Consider the following 22282-nt stretch of genomic DNA (forward strand, 5'->3'; position numbering starts at 1 on the left):
GTTTCACAGATTATACAGTTATTAGCTAGTTTGTTTAAAATTAGCTAGTGTATTTAAAATCTACTATAGGCAGACATGTTCCTATAAGACTCACGCAACAGAAGAAAGGACAACCTGAGAAAGCCATTGCAATAAACGTGCTTCAGTGAGCCACTTAATGGCACCTCACAGTCTGTCATTTCTGTATCTTGTTTTATGTCTATCAAGTAATGTCACAAAGTTCTTATAGACTTCTTGACTCAAAATGTTACATATGCACGTGCCACATAATGCTTTTTTGGATGTGAGGATTGGCCAAGTCTTCATTTAGGAACTGAGGAATTGGCAATGGTTTCAGCACTTTGATCATCACATGCCTGCATTAAAACACATGAACTGTACTCGTGGGCCCTTAATCAGATCATCTTTTATTTTGACTTCAAGTGTGAATTTAACCAGTGAGATTATCAGGGTTTTCTAGACCAGAGTAGATTAGACTCAACACATCAGAGGAGACACTGGAGACAGGCTGCTGAGAGCCAGGAAAAGGGGAAGTTAAGAGCTGTCAAGAAACAGAGATCCCTTTGTGCTTTGATGTTTTTCAAAGTCATGAGAAGTTTACGAATTTACCTTTTCCAGGTATAACTTGTGAAGTAATGTTTCCCTGTGAATTGAAAGGAACACATTAAGAAACCATTTTTAAATTCAACAAAACATGTTAGTTATCTAAAGCACCAATGATTTTAAAAGAGTTATACTGTCTTTAAATATTAAAGAAACAGATTTCTGCAATAGTTACTAAAACATGGCAAAGCAGAAACTTTGTTTTCAACCTTAGAATTCAAAGATGTGAATTTAATTAAATAATTGGCTGAGGGTTTAAGTTTGTGACATTAAAACAAAGAATATGTGAGTTTCTTAAATAATCGAACCTTATAATAAAAGTTAAATTAAAACAATAATATCTTTATCCTTATCCTTATCCTTATCCAAGAAGCAAGCCCATCCATGCCTTAGGGCCCCTGAAACAATTAGCAGGCATCTGAGACAGAGAGAATGAGATATGGGCTCATATCAAAACACAGGAAAGGGTTAAATGTCTATTTAAGGAACAGAACAAATCCCCACTTTGCCCTAAATCCTTTCAACGTTAGCATCTAGCTTTCTTCTGCCTCAACAGAACTCTGGAAATGGCTTCATGTGGAAAAATTAAATGAGAAATCTCCGGATCTGGGTTCACAGGTACCGTGGGAAACAGGAGAAGCTACTATACAAAGAGGAGAGGAATTAAGTGAAAGTCCACATGCTGAACTTTGAACTCTCAGCTCCTCTGTGCTGCTTGGTTCAATAACACTTATGGATCAGTGTATACCAACGCCTTTGACCCAGTCCACCCCAGGAGGGAGATTAGAGGACTCTAAACTGGAGAAACTGACCAGAGCCAGGGGAAAACCCCAAGATCTACATTTGGAGCTAATCCCAGTCCCAAATGAACCTCATTTACCCCCAATTATCCTAAATTAATTACCCTACCAGCTGACAAGCTCTAGCCATTCTGTAAAGCCACTTCCAATCAGCAGCTCTTTAATGTCATAAATTCTTTAGACACGTATATGCAGCAGAGTATCACCAGACAATTAAGGAAGGAGTCTTATATCAAAGAAAGAAACTAAAGGGTGTGGGTGGAAAGATTAAGAGAAAACAGAAACAACTATATAGGATATATTTTTGAAATTGGTAATATTAGACAGATAAGAGAATATCCATCTATCAAATAAGAAATGTCTCCAAAAATACAATCAAGAGGGGAGCCTGGGTGGCTCAGTTGGTTGAGCTTCCAACTTCAGCTCAGGTCATGATCTCACGGTTTGTGAGTTCAAGCCCCACGTCGGGCTCAGAGCCTGGAGCCTGCTTCGGATTCTGTCTCCTTCTTTCTCTCTGCCACTCCCCACTTGTGCTCTGTCTCTCAAAAATAAATAAATGTTTAAAAAATTAAAAAAAAATACAATCAAGAATGAGAGCTCTTAGAAACTGAAAATAAGAAAGTAGAATAAATTCAACAGAAAGTTTGGATGACAAAGTCGACACAAAAGACAAAGAGATTAAAGCTATAAATCTTTTAGAAGAAGACCTAGGGGGAAAGCTTCATGACATTGGATTTTGCAGTGATTTCTTGGTTGTGATACTACACAATAATAACAAATGTAAAAATACATACTACATTAAAATAAAAAAATTCTATCCATCAAAGGACATAATCAATACAGTGCAACCTACAGAATGGGAGAAAAATTCTGCAAATGATGCATCTGAGAAAAGGGTAGCATCAAGAATATATAAAGAACTTATGTAAAGAACAACAGAAAACAAACGAATTAATTTAAAAATGGGCAACAGGGGGCGCCTGGGTGGCTCAGTCGGTTAAGCGTCCGACTTCAGCTCAGGTCACGATCTTGCGGTCCGCGAGTTCGAGCCCCGTGTCAGGCTCTGGGCTAATGGCTCAGAGCCTGGAGCTTGCTTCTGATTCTGTGTCTCCCTCTCTCTCTGCCCCTCCCCTGTTCATGCTGTGTCTCTCTCTGTCTCAAAAATAAATAAACGTTAAAATAAATAAATAAATAAATAAATAAATAAAAATGGGCAAGGGACTTAAGTAGATATTTACTCAAATAAGATAAACAAATGACCAACAAGCACATGAAAAGATACTCAACATCACTAATCATTAGGGAAATGCAAATCAAAAGTATAATGAGATTCAACCTCATACCCATTATGATAGCTACTGTTATAAAAAATAAATAAATAAACAGGCATGGGTGTTGGTGAGGATGTGAGGAAACTGGAAGTCTTGTGCACTCCTAGTGAGAATATAAAATGAAAAACAGTATTGCAGCTCCTGAAAAATAAAAGTTGATTTAATATGTGACTCAACAAGTCCTCATTTGGATAAAAACCCAACAGAATTGAAAGCAGTGTCTCAAGGAGATATTTGTATACCTATGGTCATATTAGCATCATTCACCCAGTGTCCATTGTTGGCTTAATGAATAAACAATGCGATATACATATATATGTATATATACTATTCCATCATATTATATACTATTCCATATATATATACACACACATATGAATGACACATGCTACAACATGGGAAGGACTGTGGGAACATTATACTAAATGACATAAGCCAGTCACAAGCATATAAATACTATATGATCCCCCCTTATATAAGGCACCTAGAGTAGTCAAATTCATAGAGACAAAGTACGATGGTGGTTCTAAGGGACCAAGAGAAGGGGGAATGAGAAATTGTTTAATGGGTATAGAGTTTTAGTTTTGTAATATGAAGTAAGATCTGAAGATCGGTTGCATAGCAATGTGAATGTACTTAACATTGTGTTGAGAAGAAGGAACTCTCCAAGAAACAGTATTAAGAAAAATCATCCAGACTGAATAAATCCTCCAGGAAACACTATTAGGAGAAATTATCCAGGTTGAATGGGTTCATGGAGTACCCAGCACAGTTCATGAAAAAGACTCATACCAAGGCCAATCACTGCAAAGTTTAATTATTCCAAGAATGAAAAGATGGTCTTTGAGATGGCAGAGTCACATACAAATGATCAAGAATCCCAGTGTCATGTGTATTCTCAAGGACAATGCTTATATTTCTGTAAATACATTGTAGAATGCTACTAAGATCAACATAATTTACAAATTCATCCCCTCACACAGTTAACATAGTTAACTATTCTTCTTTGCGTGTGTGGGCAGGGGGAGGGGACATTCGGTTAAGTTAAAAAGAAAAAGAAAAAGAAAAAGAAAACCAATGCTTAAAGTTAGAATACAAGGGATTAAGGAAAGGGATTAAGGAAGAACTTCAAAATTCTAAAGGAATGATTTCTAAACTAAAATCTATATCCCACCAAAATATAAATCAGGTGGAGGGTGGATTATAGATAACTGCAAGCATATCAATTCTCATAATTTCCAATTCTCATAAATCTTTTCCCAGAAGTTTTGGAAAATGCAATTCACCAAAATCAGGTTTTAACCTAGAAACATAGTTTCCAGAAAACAAGAAATCCATCACAGAGAGACAAAAGGAAGTCTCAAGATGACGGGTGTAAGGTTCCATTCATTTGAACTGTAGGAAAAAAGCAAAGGATTCTCGGGTGGGGAGGTGTCTCCAGGAACATAACTGGCACTTAAAGAAAACCTAATGTGTTTGTGTGCCAAATAGTCTTTAGAGGGATTTTCTTTTCCTTCCTTTCTTCCTCCCTCCTTGCTCTCTCCCTTTCTTTCTTTTCTTCTTTTCTTTCTTTCTTTCTTTCTTTCTTTCTTTCTTTCTTTCTTTTCTTTCTTCCTTCCTTCCTTCCTTCCCTCCTTCCTTTCTTTTCTCTCTTTTCTTTCTTTCATTCATTATTTGGGAAGGTTTACTAATGTGTCATAGAAAAGTAACCAAATGATGGGGTGCCTGGGTGGCTCAGTCGGTTAAGTGTCTGACTCTTGATTTGGTTCAGGACATAATCGTATGGTTCATGGGCTCAGGCCCACATCAGGCTCCATGCTGAAGTGTAGAGGCTGGTTGGGATTCTCTCTCTCTGTCCCTCTCTCTCTGTCCCTCCCCTGCTCCTGCACACTCATTCTCTCTCTCCCTAAACAAACAAACACACAAACTTGAAAACAAAAAAAAGTAACCAAATGAAAAAACACCATAATTAGCTTGTACAAAAATCTATGTAAGAAATGTTTTTGTATTTGCCTCCACAGTAATAATCCTTAACTAACTAGAATATCAATTCAATAAAGACTTCTGGAATTAAAAAAAAAAAAAAAAACCTGGAAGAGAGAAGAAAGCAGAGGTGTGTGATGGTGAGTGAAGACAGTACTGTATCCTTATCTTCCACAACAAGGGATAATATCTAACTTGATAGATAAAGAAATAACAAAATCCCATCATTCAATAAACACATAATGGTGTCTGCCATGTGCTAGGAATTTTCACTAGTGCTGAAAGAAAAACAGTGTATTATAAAATCATCGTCTCTGCCTTCATAAGGCCTACTATTTAGAAATGTAGAGATACAGGAGCATCTGGGTGGCTCAGTCCACTGAGAGGCCAATTCAATTTTGGCTCAGGTCATGATCTCTAAGTTGTGGGATAGAGCCCTGGGTAGGGCTCTGCACTGAGCATGGAGTCTGCTTAAGATTGTATCCCTCCCTCTCCCTCTGGCCCTCCCCTGATGCATGCTCTCTCTCTCTGTCTCTCTCTCTCTCTGTCTCTCAAAAAATAAGAAAGAAAGAAAGAAAGAAAGAAAGAAAGAAAGAAAGAAAGAAAGAAAGAAAGAAAACTAGTTTTAAAAAAGAAATGCAGAGATAAACACCAGAAGAAACACAAATAAAATAAAAGTGATTGACTCTGGAGAGAAAGACTAAGGAATGAGGAGGAGTAAAACAGGTTGGCTATTTTTATGTTTTGGGTATTTTTTGACTTTTTAAAAATACTGCATGGAATAGATTAAAACTTATAGAAAAACTTTAAAAGTGTGAAAAATCTATTCATTCTCGTTACAAGATTTCTCATTTGTTAGTCTGCTTTTCAACTAATACTAAAAAAATTTGTTTACCTCTATGCAATGGCCTGCCCCACAAGGTATCTTATGCCATCTATAGAGGTTGGTAGAAATGAACTGTGATTCATTCACATAATGAAATATTATGCAATTTTAAGAATAAAGACACTCTTTAGGTATAGATATGAAATTTTCACCTGTACATATTCAGTAAAAACTTTTTTGTTTGTTAAATTTTGAATAGAAAAAGGGGAGGTGATGGATTATTGTGTGTTTCTTTGCATTTGCACAAAGAAACACCAAAAGTGTCCTACAGAGGGCAGAGCAGTGAAAATGGAGAAGCACATGAATGGAAACAAGACTTCTTAATGTATGCCTTATATTTTTATTTTTTAACATGTTAATATATTACCTTTTAAACAACAACTACCTTTTTACAGCCACCACACTGGCAGAAGTTGAAATATCAGACACTGTAAGTGTTGGCCAGGATGTGGTGTGAAGAAAATTCTTATCCAGGGCTGACAGGAGTGGATATTGATACACCTGTATTGGAAAATTTGGGGGCATTTTGTTGTGATGTTAAATGGGTAAATGCCCTATGACCCAACAATTATACTGCCAGATTCACATCCTGGAGCAGGGATTCCTAGCCTAGTGTCCTTTGGGACTCATTGTTAAGATTTCAGGAATCCGTGAACATGGATGGTTGAAAAAATTCATCTTTAACCCAAGTTCAGCATTTTCCTCCATTATCAATTTATCAATGCAGGTGAGTAGCCACAATGTTGTTAACAATAATTGTGACTTTACACACAAAAGAAATCACAGTACCCTACGTATCATTAGAATTGCAAATATCAAAAAAAAAAAAAAAAAAGAATTGCAAATATCCTAAAATGTCACATGTGTTGATCAGTACTCTGAAATTACACAGTTATGAGGCCCATTGTCAGGTTTCAAGTGGCTACATCTTACTCTCTATGGATACTCTCATGACGTGTAGCTGCCCAATCATACTATACTTAGCAGGCAACTATACTTAGCAGTCATTCCACCCCCAGACAGCAAAGTTGTGTGTCCTCACAGTGCTAACACACACAGCTATTTTGCTTTCCACTATTCCCTATCGTCAATAATCAACTAATACGCAGACACAGATTAGTTGTCATTGTGTGTTAAAGTTTTTAAAAAATTGGCAAAGGGACCCATCGTCCGGAAAAGATTACAAACCCTGGAACTAAGGAAACTCTTACACATGCATACAGGGACAGCAAAGAATAGTCATGGTATCACTGCTTACAATAGTAAGAAACATGAAGCGGGGCGCCTGGGTGGCTCAGTCGGTTGGGCGTCCGACTTCGGCTCAGGTCATGATCTCACACTCCATGAGTTTGAGCCCCACGTCGGGCCCTGTGCTGACCGCTCAGAGCCTGGAGCCTGCTTCCGATTCTGTGTCTCCCTCTCTCTCTGCCCCTCCCCCATTCATGCTCTGTCTCTCTTTGTCTCAAAAATAAATAAAAACACTTAAAAAATTAAAAAAAAGAAGCATGAGGCAGTGAATATAACCATCAACAATGTGAAAGATAAAAAAAAAAAACACAGTAGGTTGGTTATCCATTAAATACCTTCAAGCAGTGAAATGAATTGAATGAACTGTGACACACAGCAAGAGACAAATCTCAGAATTGATGTTAAGTGAAAGGAGTCCCAGAAGAATTAACATGAATCCATTCAGATAAAATTATATAGCAACGAAACTAAGGTTATATTGTTTATAAACGTATACATAATTGGAAAAATTAGAAGAGTACGAGGCTGGTTAATGGCAATGGCAGAGAGGAGATGCAACCTGGAAGAGACACGCAGGGGACTGCTATGAGTATGGCATTTTCTAATCTAGATGATAGATATGTAAAAAGCTTATTTTCATGGTATTCTTTATTCTGTTCAGATGCATGCCATACATTGTTTGGTGTATAACATATTTCACAATTTAAGAAAAAAACATTTATAATGAAGAATTGGGCCAATAATAAGAGTAACATAGTTACCTGAGATACTGTTCCTGTCAACTGAATTAAGTCTGGCTGGCTAAAGGTGATGGTTTCATCATTTTCAGTAAGGGAAGATAAACCAGATCCTGGAGGTACCCCTTTCTTGGTAAAATATTGTACAAAATGACTAATAAAAGAAAAAAAAGCAACCTCTGTTACCTTAATGTCTTGCTTAAAGTTATAACTGCACTTTTTATTGAGGCATAATTGCTGTATAACATTATATTAGTTTCAGGTGTACGACATGATGATTTCACATTAATATGTATTGTAAAATGATCACATGTCTAGTTAACAACCATCACCGTACATAGTTATCATTTTTTTCTTGTAATGAGAACTCTTAAGCTTTACTCTCTTAGCAGCTTTCAAATATGCAACACATATTGTTAACTATAGTCATCATGCTGTACATTACATCTCATGACTTACTTATTTTATAACTGGAACTTTGTACATTTTGACCCCCCCCCCTTTACCCATGCCAGCCACCCCTTATCTCTGGCAACCACCAATCTGTTCTCTGTATCTTGGGTGTTTGTTTTTGTTTTTGAATTTTTAGATTCCACATGTTAAGTGAGATCATACGGTATTCAACTTTCTCTGACTGCCTTATTTCACTTAGCATAATGCCCTCAAGGTCCATCCATGTTGTCATAAATGGTAAGATTCCCTTCTCTTTCATGGCTTAATGCCATTGCATTGTATATTAAATAACAGCAGTTTAGTCAAGAGAAATTTCTGATTTTGTTCATTTCATCATCTCATCCATTTACATCCAATAACAAATTTTTATTTCATATTAAAAACCTTGACTTGCTTTCTGTACTCTGAAGAAGTATCTCTATCAGTCAACGCACTGCTGTAAAAATTTTCTAGAACACTATTTTAAAACTATGGTGGTCATCTTTAAATGTTGATGATCAGAACAAAGGAATTTTACATTTAGACTTGATTTAACTCAGCATCAGAGTAATGTATCAGTGAAATAGGGCTCAGAGTAAGAAATTGTGAGTCTTGAGCACTTGAGTTTATAACTGTGGCACTCTTACTAGCTACTCAAGGGTACAGAATTTCAAGTAATTACTAATAAGACCTTGAATCGCCATTGTCATACCTCAAAGTTTATAGGCACAATAAAAAGACATTGTTATAGCACATATATTTTACTTTAAGTGTTTGTCAACGATAAAATTAAATTTCATGTATACAGTCTTCCTGAACTTCTTTTTTTCTTTGCGAATGTTTAGTGAAAGTTCCTAATTCACAAGCTAAGCATCTCTGATTTACCTGAAGCTGACGCTAGAGGGTAGCACAGACATATTTGTTGTGAGGCTCTGAGCGGCTTCCACTTGGCCAGGAGCCAAGAATGGGCAACTCTGGCATGTTGCTACAGAGGTAGTGTTCCAGGGAAAGGCACTCGTGATCGGGGGGTCGCTCTCAAGGGCTCGCGGAAAAAGGGCTAGCACTCATATTGACCTGAGAACTCTGACTGCACAGCAAAGCTGGACAAGGGACATTTCTTTCTTGTATGATAAAATGTCATTCACATATCTTTGTTTTTGGCTCTGGCAGATTGAATAAATATGCCAGGAAATTCATAACAGAGTCAAACAGTGAATAGATTAGTTGAATCTAATCAGGTGCCAAAGTCACCTAGATTTGGTTTGTAGACTTCCGTCCACCTTGACCAGATAATAAAGCTGAAGGAAAATATAAGAAAATAGAGTAAGGGAGTAACTTGGGTAGTTCAGGTTATGAAACCAACGCATATGTGGTGCCTACTGGCACAGAGATTCTAGAAATTTGGGAATGACATTTTGAATTGTGAGGAAATTTCTCCTGGTGGTCTGCAGCTCTCAAAATCCATAAAATCTCTGGTTAGTATGAAACCTCAATCAATTGAGAGACAGTAAAAAGGGATTTGAAATGGAAAAAAGCATCATCTTAGTGGGTAATATTAAGTATGAAATTAATTAGAAAAATTATGAAGCACTAACATTTTTATGTTAAGTTTAGGAAAATTCTATGTATATGTGCTATTTTGTATTTCTAGCATATGAAAGAATTTAGCATGTTACATAATGCAGCAAATTAGGCTTTAAAATCTGTATAGCATATTTAAGTTTAGTTTTATGATTATGTTACAAGGTATAAGAAAATTTGGGTTTATAAAAACTAATGGTAGGTATAGGAAAAATTAAGTTTCTCAAAATATGTGAATTTGATTATTTGACCTTAAAAAAAATTTTTAATGTTTATTTATTTTAGAGAGAGAGAGAGAGAGTGCAAGCAGGGGAGGGGCAGAGAGAGAGGAAGACACCAAATCTGAAGCAGGCTCCAGGCTCTGAGCTGTGAGCACAGAGCCCAACATGGGGCTCAAACTCACCAACAGTGAGATCACGACCTAAGCCAAAGTCGGATGCTTAACCCAATGAGCTACTCAGATGCCCTGGTTATTTGAACTTTTATAATGATTTAAATACTTTGCAAGATTTTATTTGCCATGATTTTTGGCTTTTAAAGTACTTAAAGAGATAACAATATATAATGATATTGTAAATGCCATTTAAAATGTTTAAATAGGGGCACCTAGGTGGCTCAGTTGAGCATCCAACTCTTGATTTCAGCTCAGATCATAATCTCACAGTTTTGTGAGTTCAAGCCCCACATCAGGCTCTGAGCTAAATGGAGGATTCTCTCTTTCTCCCTCTCTCTCTGCCCCTCCCTTGCTTTCTCTCTCTCAAAATAAATAAACTTAAAAAAAAAATTTTAATGTATAAATAAATTCAGAAAACTAAATCTATTTAAAACTTTAGTGGAAATTAATAGATTTATGTATAACAAAATTTTATTAAAAGTTAAAATTAGATTTATAAATTCGTAACAGTAACAAATTTTTTAAATTAAAGTAGCAGCACACTGTCTTTTTGGTTTATAGAGCTGTCTTTCAAGGCTTGACATTGCTGACTGCCAATGACTGTCCTGTGTTAGGGCTGCCTAGGGGTCCCTCCTAACCCCCCTCAGTGCTCAACTGTTAATGCATAGAGTTGACAGGAGCCTTAAAAGGAAACATTTTGAAGAATATCTCTAACATTTTCAACTTATAGAGTTCATAAAGTGTAAATTGACTGGCTCTGAAAGTAAAACCATACAACGAACTGCCTTCTGATCTCAATTTTGACTGTTTTACTTCATCTGCTTACGTTCCGGTCATGGATTTTAATATGTCCAAAGAAGGCTAACCTACGTCTAATGGCCACTGTGTGACCGATAATATAAGCCATTCAAAATGTTCACTAAAGTTTTATTTAAGTTTAAGATACATTCAAACAAGGAGCAAATCATAAATGCAAACCTTGCTGAAAATCTCAAAGCAAGCACGGCCATATCACCATTATGCTGATCAAGGGACATTATTGTTGCCAGTGCCCCATGAGTCCTGCCCGATAGGTCTCCCAACCACGGCCAGTCCTGCTCACCACAGAAAACTATTCTCCTGACTTCCAACACCATAGATTGCTTTTGATTTTTCTTCTCATAATGAACGTTAATAGAATCCTTAAAAGCAACCCATGTACTTTTTACACCAGGCTTCTTTGGTCTAATATTTTGTGTGTGTGACATTCACCCATGTTGGTTTGTGAGGCAGCATTTCTTTCACTGTCTGCAGTTCACTGTATCTGATTTGTCTTCGGTTTCACTGGGATTGGGTCCAGCTGCACTTTTCTCTGTGTTTACTTGCTGGATTTCAGAACTTCCTGAATCTTGACATGAGGGGTTTTTTCTTTCTTACTTTTGGGATATTTTGCCATTATATTTTTAGTTTTTGGCTATTCTCCCATCTCTCTATCCTCTATTTCTGAGACCCACTTGGAAGTATGTTGGTCCTTTTCAACTTGTTCCATTTGTTTTTACTATACATTTCTCTTTCTTTCTTTCTTTCTTTCTTTCTTTCTTTCTTTCTTTCTTGTCTTTGTGCTTCAGTCTGGATATTATCTCTAATCTATTTTCCCTTTTGCTAACTGTCTTTTTTAGCTGCATCTAATCTCTGATGAAATACGTCCATTGAATTCTTAGTTTCGGTTATTACTGTATTCCTTGAATTATTGAATTCCTAGAATTCCTATTTAATTTTTTAAAAACTTTTCACATATTATTATTTATTTTTATGTATTACAACTTCGTTGATGGGTAATTGAAGTACAATTATCTGCAAAATTCAGAGTATAAATTTGGTAATCTTGGACACATGCATATGTCTATGTATTACTTATGCATGGCTGCTTAAAAAATTACCACACTTTGAGTGGTAATAATCATCACTTCCACTCATATCACTCACTATTTCTTCACATTATTGCTATTTGTTGACTTCCTGTTCCCTTATCTGAACTCATTAGAAATTTTAGATCCAGGATGTTAGTCTTTCTTTCGTTGTCATATTCAAATATTAATATATTTGGATTTCTCCTCCTCCTTTTACTTCTTTATTTTCTTTGTTGTTCTATTTAGGGTTTCTTCCTCTAAAAGTAACATACTTCATCTCCCTAGTTTCTATGACAATCATCTGATCTTACAATTTAAGTATCAGATAATAACCAAAAGCATTTGTTAGTGCTAATGTTTAAGGTTCAACAAAATCCTTCACTGTTCTAAAACAGTAGCCAAGGCTATAAAGCCAGACATATTAAAGCTTTATTTTAATTGATTCAGAATTTATCTTAGCTACTTATTACTGTGGGGAAAAGAATCTAAGATTATTGTTTTCTTGCAATCACTGTCACCAAAGCATAATTGTCAGACAATTTGTCTCACAGTTGTGAGACAATTCACAAACACTTCATTTGTCAACCAGATGTATTTGTGGGAAAGAATGTGATATACTTACGTTACTGTTGGAATTGCAAACGGATTCATCCTATAATTCAAAAATGGACTTGAAATTTCAAGAAACTGTTCGGGCTTCTTTATTATTGTTTCTAAAAGAAAAATTCTCTATTATTGATTCTTTATCATTGGTTCTATAAGATCTAGAAGATTCTAAAAGAATCTAAAAGATAATTATTGATTCAGTATGATACACTTTTGTTTTTTAATCTTCTAAAATTAAAAGCATAACTTAACATCTACTGCAGTGTTGATGAGATTAACTGTCTACCCAGCAAACCTACAATTGTCTTATTATTACTGGACATTCATTGCTACTTCTTTAAAAGTTTTTCACTAAAAACTGTTCTTTTAGTTAACCTCTGCAACACAAATGCTCAAATATGAAGAAAAAATACAGACTAATATCTGGATATGGTACTAGAACCAAAAATGTAACAAAGTCAAGGTCATGGGAAGGAAAGAAAGCATTAGATCAAGAAAGACTTTGTGAATACTCCTAAAGGAGTCTGAAGCCAATATAGAAGTAAGAAGTTCTCAGTGGAGGGGCACCTGAGTGGCTCAGTGGATTGAGCTTCCAAATCTCGATTTTGGCTCAGGTCGTGATCTCACGGTTTGTGGGTTTGAGCCCTGCATTGGTCTCTGTGCTGACAGTACTGGGCTTGCTTGGAATTCTCTCCCCCCCCCCCCCCCCGTCAAAATCAATAAAGAAACATTAGAATTTTTTTTTACATTTATTTATTTTTAAGTGACAGAGCACAAGTGGGGGGAGGGGCAAAGAGAGAAGGATACACAGAATCTGAAGCAGGCTCCAGGCTCCGAGCTGTCAGCACAGAGTCCAACCCGGGGCTCGAACTCACAAACCATGAGATCATGACCTGAGCCAAGTCGGACGCTCAACCAACTGAGCCACCCAGGTGCCCCAATAAATAAATATTTTAAAAAAAGAAATTCTCAGTGTATACAGAACAGAGCTCAAGCACTAACATGGTGATCACAGGAATTAAACATTAGAGATGATTACTTTAATAAAACTCCTGCTACAATGGAAAGGATGCCCACTGGAGAAAAATAAGAGAAACTCTGAATGTGCACATAACTTCTCTGTGCTTATTCTGTGGTAAGCTCTCAAATGATCTCTCTCTCTCTCTCTCTCTCTCCTTCTCTGTCTTGCTGTCTCTCTTTCTATTTCCTATTATTTTTCACTTTAAATATTAAACCCAATAGATAGAAGAAAGACAATTATGGGGTGAGCCTTGAGGTGGGACGCCATAGGTTGGAATCCTACCAATTTTAGATTCTCTTCCCCAGTTCACCCTAAAGCCATCATGCAGCTAGAATTATACCACAGTCATTATCAAAATCAGAAAACGCCTGTATGTTCAATATTTTCCCCTTTATTCAGCTATTCTTTGATGCATTTTAGAGCAAAGATTTTCTCTCAAGCATCATGTGCATGCTGATCTTTGGTTCAGAAGGACAGAGAACAGGAAAGAGGATAGAGAGGATGGAGGGAGGGAGAGAGGGAGGAAAGAATGGAAATTGCAAAGTTCCTGTATCCCAATGCAGCCGCTGGCAGGCACCAAGAGTCAACTGCAGAAGCTCAAAGAAAGTAAAGACTGAAATAATCAAGCAAGAGAGAGGGGGGGGCAGATAGGCTTGATAAACAAACAAACAAACAAACAACAACAACAAACCTGACCTTTTCTTCTTTCCACCCAAACCAGATATTTCTTTAGTCTTTGTTCTTTTCTGGCAAAGACTGAGCGTGTTGTGCTAGAAAATCTTTGCTACCAGCTGTACTGCTTGTATCATGTAGGCAAGAAGCAAAGGCGAGGAAAATTACATGGTTACAGTTGTTAATTTATATTCTAAAAACATGTAAATTATGGTTGAAAGTAGGAGGCAGGGAACAGGTAAGTCTTTCAATCCATGTGACCATTGCAGTTGTAGAATCCTGAGCACCACGGAGACTTCCGTACTGCATTGTGACCAAGATAGGGTTCCCTGGTCCCCTGCCATGAGGAATCAGCAACACTTGCATTGGTATCAGGAGCCACAGCAGGTGCCACCAATAGGGGTATAAGCCTTGGTGCACGGGACCGAACCCTTAGAGCATACTGTTTGTTTGGTTTTTAATGTTTATTTATTTTTGAGAGAGAGAGAGACAGAGAGAGACAGAGCATGAGTGGCTGAGGGGTAGAGAAAGGGAGACACAGAATCCGAAGCAGGGTCCAGGCTCCAAGCTGCCAGCACAGAGCCTGACGCTGACGCCAACTGGAACCCACGAAATGCGAGATCGTGACCTGAGCTAAGTCAGGTGCTTAATCGACTGAGCCACCCAGGTGCCCCACTTAGAGCATACTTATAAGCTTCACGGCGAGGCCACTGGTAAACGGGCTCTAGGTATATTCAAGGTGGCTTTGCCTTCATTGCGCATTCAGGTAACAGGCCTGTGAACATAGCCTGTAATGCAGTAACCTCTAGAAGGTGGTATACTGTGGCTGGATGAATACAATTAGAAAATCATGAGCAATTAGCAAAGACAAAGGGAGAAAGTGCAAAATCAAGAAAACAAACACAAAAGACATACTAAATAAAGCTTTTTTGAACAAAGACAATTTAAGTTTTTTGGAATAAGATATATATATATATTTCAAATATATATATTCAAATATGTATATTTGAATATATATATATATATTTCAAAAAATATATATGTATATTTCAAAACCAAGAGTTGTACCCTTAACCAACTGAGCCACTCAGGCGTCCTATAGGCCATAATTTTTAAATTATAAGTTTTCGTTCTCCTTTAATCCCATCTCATGCATCTGCTTTAGAATTGAGTTTCTTTTAATGCTCTCACTCATTTCTTTTGCCATTCAAACTTGGTACTTATGAAATACTGGAATCAGAATGAAGACTTGGAGAGAACAACATTGAAGGAGTAAAGACTGAGATTTGAATTAGGAAGAAGTTGGAAGTAAACTGAGAATAAGAACAAGATGGGCGGGACGCCGAGGCGGCTTTGTCTTTTAAATGTCCAGCTCTTCATCTGGGATCAGATCATGATCTCACAGTTCAGTTCCCAGATCGTGTCTCCTGTAGGGCTTTGTGCTAACACTGCAGAGCCTGCCTGGTATTCTCTTCCTCCCTCTCTCTCTGCCCCTCCCCCACTCATGCTCTCTCAAAATATATAAACTCAAAAAATGATCAAAAAGTTAAAAAAAAAAGAACTAGGTGAGCACAGTCCCCCACCCCACCCTGAGCCCACATGAACCTCTTTATTTCTAGCACAACTACCATTCATGGTGGCTTATGACAGTATTCACACAGGGGGAGTCCAAGAATGAAGTTATATCCCTATATTCTAAATAAGGGTCAGTTTCTATTCTAAATATAAATCAGTTAATTCAAAGACTATGTTCTACAGGGCACTCTAGAGTGATTTCACACCAGGGGCTTAAATATGTTACCTAAGTTTTTAAATATTATTTGCTACAAACCATTTTCTATCACAATAATGACAATACCCTCACCCAAAGAATGGCCTGGATATATCTTGTCAGTTTAGATGTGAACCAAACTATTCAGCTTCTGAAATGTGGAGAATTAACCCTTTAAAAACATAAAATTTAGGGGCACCTGGGTGGCTTAGTCGGATTAAGTGTCTGACTTTGGCTCAGGTCATGATCTCACAGTTTGTGAGTTCGAGCCCCGCGTTGGGCTCTGTGCTGACAGCTCAGAGCCTGGAGCCTGCTTCAGATTCTGTGTCTCCCTCTCTCTCTGCCCCTCCCCCATTCATCCTCCCTCTCTCTCTCTCTCTCTCTCTCTCTCTCTCTCTCTATCTCTCACTCCCCCCCCTCTCAAAAATAAATAACATTAAAAAAATTAAAGACATAACATTTAGATATAAAATTAAAAGTAGGCGTTAGGTATAATTTTGGGTAGCTTGCCTTGAGAGATGTATTCCATTACAAATTCAACTGTTAGACCTACAGACAGAGAAATGGTAATCAGAAAGATTTCCAGACAACATGACCCATACCTTGAGCTTCATCTGTTATAACAGTTTCCTTTTTTTGACGAAAGATTTTCCAGGCAGGTATGGGAGGTGGCTTTGGAGGTGCTATGAGAGGGCAAGACCTAGTTCTAGTCACCAGCACAGGATGGCTACAGATATGGGAAAGTCCATATTGTCTCAGCTTCTCGGCAGAATCAGCCTAAAGAGTGGAAGGCACATTTAAAATGATATGTGTAATTGCCTTATGCATAAAAAATACTTTCTGTCATTATGAAAATGCTGTTACCACAAGAAAATGGTAATAAAGGAACAATAACCCATATTTCTACCTCCTAACATAAATGTTAGTACCATTGGCATTTCTTGTCATGTTTTTTTTTTCCCCAGAGACCTCTATCTACTGATTTACAAAATGAGAGACTTGAGAGACTTGAACTAGAAGCCACTCTTCAGTTCTAAAAGTTTAAGATGTTCTGAGATTGAAAAAAAAAAAATCTCAGCACCTCAGTTTGGCCCAACATTAATCAACCATTACTATTCTAAGTTAAAGCTTTTTTTTTTAATATGAAATTTATTGTCAAATTGGTTTCCATACAACACCCAGTGCTCATTCCAACAGGTGCCCCTCCTCAATGCCCATCACCCATCCCACCCCCTCCCTCCCACCCCCCCATCAACCTTCAGTTTATTCTCAGTTTTTAAGAGTCTCTTATGGTTTGCCTTCCTCCCTCTCTAATTTTTTTTCCCTTCCCCTCCCCCATGGTCTTCTGTTAAGTTTCTCAGGATCCACATAAGACTGAAAACATATGGTATCTCTTTTTCTCTGCCTGACTTATTTCACTTAGCATAACACTCTCCAGTTCCATCCATGTTGCTACAAAAGGCCATATTTCATTCTTTATCATTGCCAAGTAGTATTCATTGTATATATAAACCACAATTTCTTTATCCATTCATCAGTTGATGGACATTTAGGCTCTTTCCATAATTTGGCTACTGTTGAAAGTGCTGCTATAAACATTGGGTACAAGTGCCCCTATACATCAGCACTCCTGTATCCCTTGGGTAAATTTCTAGGTTAAAGCTTTAATAACAGTGCTTAATATGTGAAGGTTGCGTCTGTTTGTTTATTTGTTTGTTTAGTCACCAGAATGGCTACATAATTTTAAGGAAAAAATCCACTACATGTAGTGTGTGAGGTCCATGAGGTGATAAGCCAGTGCCTTGTCTATGGCTCATGCCTTCACCCTCCAACAGAAGCTCTCCCACAGGAAATCCCCATGATCTCTGCGGACAATGGAGCCTTTCACAGAAGGGCAGAGGAGAGAGGCTGCCCTAAAGCCTGCTAAATCAAGTCATTGTCTGGGAAGATGCTTCCCATATTCGACTGTTCAGATATCCTGAAGCCCACGCTGCTTTGGCACAATTCAGTATCATATTTAAGCAGAACTTCAGTTACTAACTGATAGCTGAAATATGCCATAAGAAATCAAAAAGTCTGCGAAAGTTAAAGTAATATATTCTGTCGCCAAATTCTGGCATTCACAGTCTAAATGTTGAAACATCTAAAGTAAAATAAAATAACTACATTTAAGTCAGTTTTGCCAATAACTACTTTTCTTCCTAGTGACTTTGTATCATTGATTTCTATGCAAAAAGCAATGCTTGAAATGTACATTTATAAAGCTGTCATTTAAATTAGGACCAGAAACCCACCTATTAGCCTATTGCAAAGTATTGCCTCAGCCTGAACCTGCCTTACTTTTGTCACTGTTTTCTATAGTTCAATGGCCACTTCTGGGAGGTGCAAAAAAGGTGGGGGTCACTGTCAGATAAAACAGTTCTTTAGGAATCCAGGGCTTAACTAATGACTATAACAATTCATAATTGAAAGGAGACAATCAGTGCACTATTGAGTCCAGAAAAGCCACTTAAAAGTGTTTAAATGTGCAAAATAAAGAGGAAAGTGATTCAATGTTTAAGGGGTGGGCGGGGGGGGGGGGGGGGGGGGGGAGGCCTAATAAAAAGCAGAGAGAATTGTAACATCCCTTTATTGCTCTTGTGAATGTTAGTGATTCCTTGAAAACAATTCAGAAACCTCTGGTATTATGCCTTAGAGTGGTTTAAAAATGTTTTTTTTCAGAAATATTCTAAAGACTAAACCTTTTTTCTACAACTTTTGCCCTGCCAAGTTTGAAATTTTCCCAACACTCGAGATGGGGATTTATGGGATGATTTATTGATGTCATTTCATATAGTAACCAAGAACAGTACTATACTTTGTCTCCATAATCGAAGCCATGCCCAAAGTAGTATTTATAAATTGAATCATTTCCAAATAGCTTACTATTTAACATTTAGCGAATTTGGTCTACATATCTCTTATAATTCTTCTTATAACTGCAACCAAAGGTGTAGATTCTTTACTCTTTTTGAAGCCATAGAGCATCAGAAAATAAAATTATTTAAGGCATTTGAAAATGTAAGGTTTTGTGTCAATTAAATATGGTGTTAAACACCTATTGTATTATTTGAATAATCCACAAAAGTACTAGCTTGATTTAAAGTAAGTAAGCTGATTTCTCATAGTTCATTTTAATTCCAACATACATACCATATCTCCTTTCAATTATGAATTAATTGTGACAGTCATAATCCCTGGATTCACCATGAACTGTTTTATCTCACAGTAATCCCACCTGTTTTGCACCTCCCAAAATTTCTGAATGATGTAAGTAAGTAATGCTATTGAAAATAGTTATATACTGGGGCGCCTGGGTGGCTTGGTGGGTTAAGCGTCTGACTTCAGCTCAGGTCACGATCTCATGGTCCGTGAGTTCGAGCCCCGCGTCAGGCTCTGTGCTGACAGCTCGGAGCCTGGGGCCTGTTTCAGATTCTGTGTCTCCCTCTCTCTCTGCCCCTCCCCGGTTCATGCTCTGTCTCTCTCTGTCTCAAAAGTAAACGTTAAAAAAAAATTTAAAAAAAAAAAGAAGATAGTTATATAGTTGATGTTGAGAAACTTCGTTAAAGGATCTCAAATTTTCTTAGAGTTTGAGGCAGAGAGAGACTTGGAATAGTAAAAATTCACTCAGGTGAAACCTTAGGTAAGGACTTAAGAAACATTTTTTAATAATTTATGTGTAGACTTAAATTAGAAACTTCCTTGCCCATAAGGCTTGTTCATTCCTCTGCCCCCTCCCACTTCAAACATCTTGTTTCTATTTATTTATTTATTTTTTTAAGTAAGTTCTACCCCCAGCATGGGGCTGGATGGAGTTCATTATCCCAAGACCAAGAGTCAAATGCTCTACCGAGGGAGTCAGCCAGGCACCCTTCAAACATTCTAAAAGTAGGAGTTTGAGCAAGTGGGTAGCTTTCTTAGAACTTGCAGATCGCACATTTAAATAAAATTAAAACAATTTAGAATATCCAAGAACAAGAAGATGGGGAATAATGTGGGGTAATTCATGGCATCCTGTTCCTTTCCAAGTTTTCTTTTTCTTATATTCTAGACCAATTCTTTCAAAAAATGTAAAGTATTGACTTTATTTTAAATGTTGGTCTCATTGTCTTTGGGGCTATAATTTTTAGCAGTGTACTCCATTTAACAAAGTGCCATTAGAATACAATTATTTTAGTTGGCTTATCTTTAAAACATTGTGTCTCATTCTATCCTGATTTTGACCAAGAGAACAAGATCAGGCTATCAGCTAATGTAAAAGAATCAGCAGGCAAGTTAGGGAGACAGTGAGGTTATATAACCAGTTCATCATAGCCTTGGAGTTCATTTTTTAAATATTAGCTTCAGGTGTACAATATAGTGATTTAACAGTTCACCCAGTGCTCAGCACAAGTGCGCTCCTTAATCCCCATCACTTACTTCACCCAAGAAATAGACTCTTAAGTGCAGAGAACAAACTGATGGTCACCAGAGTGGAGGTAGGTAGGGGGATGGGTGAAACAGTTCATTTAATTATTGTTACAGATACTGGGTTAGTTCCTGAACCTCTGGACCCCTTAAACCATTTTCAATCCCTCAGAAGAAGGATTTATAATACTCTGTATGTCCTGACTCCCTCCCACATCTCAAGCTGCCTCTGAGACTTCTCCCCTTGCTATCTATTCAACTTCTAGCACTTCTCTGAACCCAGAGAGCTCTCCTTCACCTCCAGACTTTCCAACATAAGTCCTCCTCTGCTTTGAGCACACTTTTTTCCTATTTATTAAGCTAACTTTTTAAGGCCATCGCTTAAACACTTCTTCCTTTAGGAAGGCTTCCCCAGTCAACCACTAAACAGAAACATGTTTCTGCTATGTGTGCCATATTCATTCTTCCACTCATTGATTCATTCATTTGGTCACGCATCAAACACCCATTGTTTGAACACTATATTTCTACCATATTCCAGATACCTTTTATGATCTCTGTTACACCAGTTTTCTAACTTTATTACTATTGTTGGCGTGTCTGTCTCCTTCATTAGGCTCTGAGTTTTGTGACGAGAGACTTTTGTTAATCTTGCTCAGCACAGGTCCTCAAAACCTAACTTACTATTTAGCACATAATAGATCATCAATAAAATCTGTTGGATTAACAACAAACATAGGTGATCTTTTTTGTCCTTTAAATTCGAAACTAACTTTGTGCTTAAATATTAATTTCTCAGTGGGACAGCCAAGAGTTCAAACAGATTATTTTGTAGGATTTGTGTGTGTGTGTGTGTGTGTGTGTGTGCATGTGTGATGTATTCATCCCATTCTTGTATTTTATAGTTTTAAAAATAGTTTAAGTACTTCCCATAGTGAGACCATGGCAGTCCACAAAGCATGGCTCAGGTCATTTTTTAGTCCATGGTATGAGAGCATTTGATCTCTGGAATATTTAGGACAGCAGCTAGGCCAATGCCATGTAAAGAGGTTAAAAGAAAATCAGGGCTGAGATAGATGACCCACCCAAATCTTAATCAGAGACTCAAATTTGTGGGAGGTCAAGGAAACACACTTGGATTTAGGCAATGAGTAAAGTTAATTAACTTTGAATTAAAATCACAGAAACTGCCACTATATGCCCTGTAATCTTGACAATATTACCCCTGTTAAACGCAGACTTTTGTATGAATAAATGGTGTCTATTCAAAAAGGACAAAGAAGGAGGAGGAAAAGGAGGGGGAGGAAGAAGAGGTGGAAGAAAAAAGAGAGAAAAAGAACGAAAGAGGGATGCTGCTTGGGCAAATCATCTAGAAGACAAATATACTGTGTAGTAAAACGCAATAAGCATCCAATTGGATTATTTACACTTCAACCAAATTGTCATTGAATTTTTAATATCCAGCTGTTTGTAACTAACCCAATGAACATTTATGTGTAATTATATTACTAAACCATCTAGTCTTCTCCAACTTTAAATGCAGTGATTTCAGAACACGGAATTCTAGAACTAAAGTGCTAGATGTCTAGGGGTCCCCCCAAAGGGTTAAGATTTAATAAGCTCCAAATGCAGTATTGTGTTTGTTTTAAACAGAGAGAAGAGCAAGTAAGCTGGTGGACTTTACCCTTTATAAGGGAAAGAGAAAAGTGATTTTCATATCCAATAAAAAGTCTAGCTGATTGCACCCAGACTTAAAGTGAAAGGCTCACTGGCTTAGATTAAAGCCTCGTCCTGAGGGGCCAGCATCTTATTTAACACACACAGTAGGTGCCTGCTGGAACACTCTCCAAGAACAGAGCCTGGGGGGAACCAGCTTCACACT

The 22282-nt window shown here is 37.3% G+C and overlaps 1 protein-coding gene across 4 annotated transcripts in view; it reads right to left on the reverse strand.

The window, feature by feature from the left end:
* The window catches only part of ADGB (androglobin), a 162577-nt gene that overhangs the window by 71492 nt on the left and 68803 nt on the right, over positions 1–22282 (reverse strand). For all 4 annotated transcript variants that reach the window (XM_019425030.2, XM_019425029.2, XM_019425028.2 and 1 more), the window contains 4 exons: positions 16557–16731; positions 12507–12597; positions 7613–7742; positions 610–643 (listed from right to left, as the gene is read on the reverse strand). In XM_019425030.2, the coding sequence (XP_019280575.2) occupies positions 610–643; positions 7613–7742; positions 12507–12597; positions 16557–16731 (430 nt within the window). The remainder of the gene's footprint in view (positions 1–609; positions 644–7612; positions 7743–12506; positions 12598–16556; positions 16732–22282) is intronic.

The sequence above is a fragment of the Panthera pardus genome, unplaced genomic scaffold, assembly GCF_024362965.1.
Source record: "Panthera pardus isolate Hobbes unplaced genomic scaffold, ASM2436296v1 HiC_scaffold_17, whole genome shotgun sequence".
Taxonomy (NCBI): Eukaryota; Metazoa; Chordata; class Mammalia; order Carnivora; family Felidae; genus Panthera; species Panthera pardus.